The following is a 5442-nucleotide window of genomic DNA, read 5'->3' on the forward strand; positions in this document are numbered from 1 at the left end:
TGTGGTTGTTGTGTGTGTGTGTGTGGGTGTGTGTGTGTGTGTGTGTGTGTGTGTGTGTGTGTGTGTGTGTGTGTGCGCGCGCACGCGCGCACAAGACTGTCTTGATCTGGACACTGGCTCCACAGAAAGGTCTATGTGGAATTAACTTTAGCTTGAATCACAGTAAATGAAATAGTTCACAAGGAGCTGAATAACAAGTTGGTGTCCTGACAGGGTATAGGACAACACTATATTAATTGAACTATTATGATTTGCTCTGATTTCTTTAAATAAACAGAGATTTGGTTAGAATCAACTGACTTTCAAGCAGGTCTAAGGACAGCTATACTAGAATTGTTATTTGTTCTATCCCACTAGTTTCTTGCACTGTTGTTTACCCATGTATCCGGTATCAAGATTTAGTTTGTGAGCCATAGTTTGGTGATGCAGGTTTTGCAGCTGTAGTCAATATTTTAGGTAAGTGTTACTTTATTACAAAATGGCCTAGCTCACTGAAGAGAATATCAAAAGTTTATCAATAAGATCTCATGTATAAATAATGAAAAGGTTTTGCTCTCTGGTAGAAGCACGCACACATGCATGCATGCGTGTGTGTGTGTGTGTGTGTGTGCGTGACTAGTCTGTCCACGCACATTCTACAGCAGATTTTGGCTGCTCTTCTGTTGGCAATTATTGGTTTGTAGGAATGTAAGATGCAGTGAAAAAGAGGTGGTTTTGTAGAAATGTTAGAGGCTATTTGTCCTGGGACCCTGGAGTTTAGTTTCTCATCTTCCTTTCACATATTGAGATTTATTTATTTCAGTAAAATTCAGGGCGGTGTAAAATGTATAATGTATTCCTTAAGCTCTGTCTTCATGCTTGAGCATTTTAGTATCTTAGTTGCTGTATAAGAGCTAAGGGTCACAAAATGAAACTAGCAAGTAGTAAGTTTAAAACTAACACTAGGAAGCCCTTTTTCACACAGCATGTAATTAAAGTGTGGAACTCATCATAAGACATGGAAGCTGGCAGTTTAGCCAGATTCAAAAAGGGATTGGACAAGTTCTTGGAGGAAAGGGGCATCGGCAGCTATTGAGCATGGGAGTTAGGGATACAGTCTCTGAATCAGAACTTCCTAGACCTTGAATGCTGGAGACTGCAAGGAGAGAGGAACAGTGGAAAAAACTCTGGTCATACCCAGTTCACTCTCCCTTTCAGCATCCACACTTTGCCATTGTATAACTCAGGATACTGAGCAAGATGGACCTATGGTCTAACCCAGTAAATGGTAATTCTTATGATCTTACATTTGGCCAGTCTCATTTGGTATGGAGGTGATGCCATAATTTGAGAGGAATTATTAATAAAAATCCAGATCAGGAAGTAGGGATTGTGTGATGTCGCTTTCTGCAAATCTTGCAAAGCATCTTAACTAACCCAAGCTCTGTTCTGGCAGGCAGCCTGCAAATTCCAACATCGGTCTACCCATGGTATGAAGTGGTGTGGAAAAGACACAGAAACAAGTCCAAGATAGGTATGACTTTGAGATGGGTGGGGGTCACATCTTTGGTCCAGGTAGTACCCAGAACAGTGTTTGCAATAGTGCTAATAAATTGTGCACATAAGTAGAAATTCAAGTATGATATTGCTTTCTGTTTACCTCTTTTGGTTGTATTTTCTCTTCTTGCAGCAGTGATTGTCCCAGCTGTACCACCCGATTATACATCTCCTCTCGTGCCTCGATTTCTGCCAATAGCTGTTGATGCTGGTTAACCCTCAGGCGGCTGGTGGATATGTCCCGGATAGTCTCTTCAGCCTTCATTTCCCTTATTATCTCTGCTGTCCAGGAGAAATAGTCCCATGCCTTAAATCCAAGAAAAAGTAAAGGTTCAGATTTAAATGGTAGGACTGTAAAATCACTACAATATTGTCGATTTCTAATGACAGATATTGTGCTCATATGAAGCAAGGAAAACATTCCAGCAGGTTTTATAATCCTATCATGTGTCTCTTCAGGGGAGTATTGCGGAATTAGGAGCATCGACTTTCAGCATTTTACAACTGAAATTGTACTTTTATGAGTCGTCTGTTAAAAATAGGGTTCCATGGGACTTTGATATGGATTGGGTGGGGTGGTTAATTAATTTTGTTACTTTTAAGTGTCCCTGGGCTATTTGATTTGATCTTGAGGTCATGGATGATTTCTTCTGTTTATTCCTAAAAGACTGTCAGAGGCACCCAGAAACTTGGATGTTTACTCTTTTATTACAGAACCTAAAAAAATGCCATAATAATGGAGTCCATGAACTACATGACACATTTTGGATTGTAGCTAAGGTGACTCATTTTGACAATGTGGTCAACTATAAGTTGGTGTCATTCCTCTCATGATGAGGAATGGGTGGTTATATCACTGTTCTGGAAAAATCAAACTGAAAAGATTACTCAGCCAGTTAGATTTGGTCTGGGCTGGAAGTTGACATGTTAGTTTTGGCCCAGAAAAACATTTAAGGCAAGTTGCCATTTCTGATTGTTTTGGGCTTTTAATGTCCAAACTCTTAGAACTCCAAAGGATTTTTCCTTTTTAGGACAAGTGACCAAGATCATTATGTGACTACCACCAGTGATTTTGGACACTGAGGTCACCAATCCAATACACATGTACTGGCTTTATTTCAGTTTGTGTGGCCATAATTCAGAATGAGACCTGGATATCACGCAAGCCACTGACATTCTACTTGGCAGAGTGCAAATACCTAATGCACACCAAGATTTAAGTAAAGTTGAGGGAAAAATTCCATAAATTTAGGAACAAATAACTCAATGGAATGAGGTAGCTGCCCAAAAGGGTTTCTTGAGCTGCTGCTCTTACTTGAAATATTCTAGGATAAACCAGACACTCATCTATGGGGGACTCCTGAGAAGGGAGCCTGAGTTAAGTATAAACTTCAGTACAGGAGCTCTCATGCCTTTCACTAACGTACCTAACCCACTTTAAACTTTTCTTCCAAAAGTGTACATCCCTTTGCTATCACAAGCCTGGAGGTAGCTACACTTAGCTCTGCTGATTAGTCACAGTAAAAACAAGTAATGTAGGGGGATGCACTAGATGACCTGGAAGTCTCTTTTATTAAAAAAAAACAACCTTTTTGTGAAGAGTCCTCATATATTGACACAAGAGAAAAACTGTGCAAATACTGTCATTGATCCAACATGGGCCAGTACAATTGAACAAATGCATCATTGTCTATATTCCAACAAAGTAAAAAGATCACCTATATTTGCTCTGACAGCTCTTTGTATAACTTAAATTACTGGGCACTCAGCATAGCTGAAAAAGGTTAAAAAAGCTTCCTGTTGATGCTTACACACATTAGGATGTGGACAAATGTAATTATTAAAACATTTCAAATGCCTTTAAAGCATTTCAAAGCGGGAGTTGCACAAAGGTATGCAATGTTCCAAAATCAGCTAACGCACTCAAAAACACCTCTTAAATGACGCACTGTTCTGAAGTTCTCATTATGTGTGTATGGAGATAGGGAAACCCATAGGTCCTCCAGAATCCCACAGGACTCCACTCTCCACCTGCCTCCATGGAGGAGCAAGAGGCATAGTCTGAATGCTGGGTGATAACCCACAGACTGTGTAGGGTATGGTTTTTATCCTCTGGTTCCAGCTGCTCCAGTGTTTGGGGACCTGCCTGCCATCACTGCTGTGGCTGGGCTCTTTACTCTTGGCCCCTTTTACTTTTCCCTAACCAATGAGAGGGGAAGCAGAGAAGTAGAGAGAATTAGGATTGGAGATAGCAGGGCCAGGGACCTGCTGTTCCATGCTCGGCTCTTTAGCCCCAGTCCCCTCTACCTCTCTGCTCCACGAAAGGAAGAGAGGAGAGGTAGGAGGGGATTGGGGATGGAGAGTCAAAATCCTGGTGGCAGAGAGCAGAGGAGTTTCTGCCGCTGTTCCTCACCCTCATGGAGGGGGAGTGGTGTTGGGCATTGCCAGCAGCCATCATCTTCAGTACGAGTTGCAGATACTCAGCATCCAAGAAAGTTAGGACCACTCCATTCTAAAACTGTACAGGAATGTCAACTTCTGCCAGTTAGTTCTCAGACTAAATGCACCCTCACCTCCATTTGCACAGGGGCACTCTGTACAGTTGCAACTTTACAGAGACTTCCACATCAGCTAGCATATGCTGCTCAGTGAGATGCTGCCTACTTGGCCAAGGGCATGCCTGTACATTGATATGCACTCCATTCTCCATGATACAGACACATGAACAGCTGGGATATGTGTCTGTGATCATGTCACATGAAGTCAGCTTACGGGGTTTCAACAGACAGAATACAGAAATCAGAAAAGCTCACATTGGCCTGAAACTGGTAAAGCTTAGACGCCTGTTCCAAATGTTCCTTGCGCTGTTTCATTTTAGACTTCAGGGACTCCCAGTTGTTCACCACGGCCTGCTGTTTTGCTCTCAGGTTTGCCACCTGGCTTTCAGAGTAGTGGGCCAGCACATCATCTGCAGCTTCAATCAGCTCTTGCAGCTGCAAAGTGAGAGGGGAATCACCCAACAGTTTAAGAGAAGGAAGGCCACGGAGGGCCAGTTAGCCTCACAGAAATGATAACAAGACTTTTATCAATTGCACAAGACTTCAGAGTCATAACACAGCAGATTTCAAGCAACACTATTCAGCGCTACAGTATTCTACTTATCTGCATTTCCAATTTCAGTCATGTGGAGTTACAGTGACATCCAGTGTTTGGTGAAGTCTATCACAGCACTGCATTTCTCATTACAAGTTTTAGGTTACCATTCACATTTCTTTCACCTGATTTTTTAAGATATGATCCTCTCAGGGATATATCAGTTATTGGATATCGCAGAAAACATATCCTGAACCTCATTTTCTGTAGTGATCAGTTAGATGAATCCTAAATATGTTCTTTGTCTCTATAAACTTGTGCCCCATGTTCTTTTAAAAGTATTGTCCAGCTGATTTGGTTAATGCCAGTGTGGCATTCCTTATGGATATTCTGAGGTATAGATGTCAGGCCATTTGCTTTTTGAAGGTACTTTGCCACAGTAACTCATGTCATAGTGCAGTGTTTCCCAACCTTTTCCAGCTCAAGGCACAATTGTATTAATACATTTTTTCTGTGGCACACCTGCTAAGGCATTCCCCATCCTCATACCTATTGTAGCTCATTGCCATGGCAAAATTTTGCAGCACACCTGTTCATTTCTGAGGGCATGCTTTTGTGCCACGGCACGCTGGTTGGGAAACGCTGTCATAGTGTAATATGCTAGGATGAGAACAGGATGGGTTTCAACACTGACAAGTGCAAGGTACACCTGGGGAGGAAGAACCAGCACCATACCTACAGGCTGGGGAACTCCCTTCTCATCAGTGCAGAGGCAGAAAAGGATCTTGGAGTCATCATTGATGCCAAGACGAA

General features: G+C 42.0%; 1 protein-coding gene across 1 annotated transcript in view; it reads right to left on the bottom strand.

Moving 5' to 3' along the window:
• Positions 1-5442, bottom strand: part of SPTBN5 (spectrin beta, non-erythrocytic 5) — a 174998-nt gene that overhangs the window by 102032 nt on the left and 67524 nt on the right. Inside the window, exons 31-32 of the mRNA XM_019519061.1 lie at positions 4350-4529; positions 1640-1843 (exon numbers count right to left, since the gene is read on the bottom strand). Coding sequence (XP_019374606.1) covers positions 1640-1843; positions 4350-4529 — 384 coding nt within the window. The remainder of the gene's footprint in view (positions 1-1639; positions 1844-4349; positions 4530-5442) is intronic.

Source organism: Gavialis gangeticus, unplaced genomic scaffold, assembly GCF_001723915.1.
Source record: "Gavialis gangeticus isolate Ggan-Ray unplaced genomic scaffold, GavGan_comp1, whole genome shotgun sequence".
In the NCBI taxonomy this organism is placed as follows: Eukaryota; Metazoa; Chordata; order Crocodylia; family Gavialidae; genus Gavialis; species Gavialis gangeticus.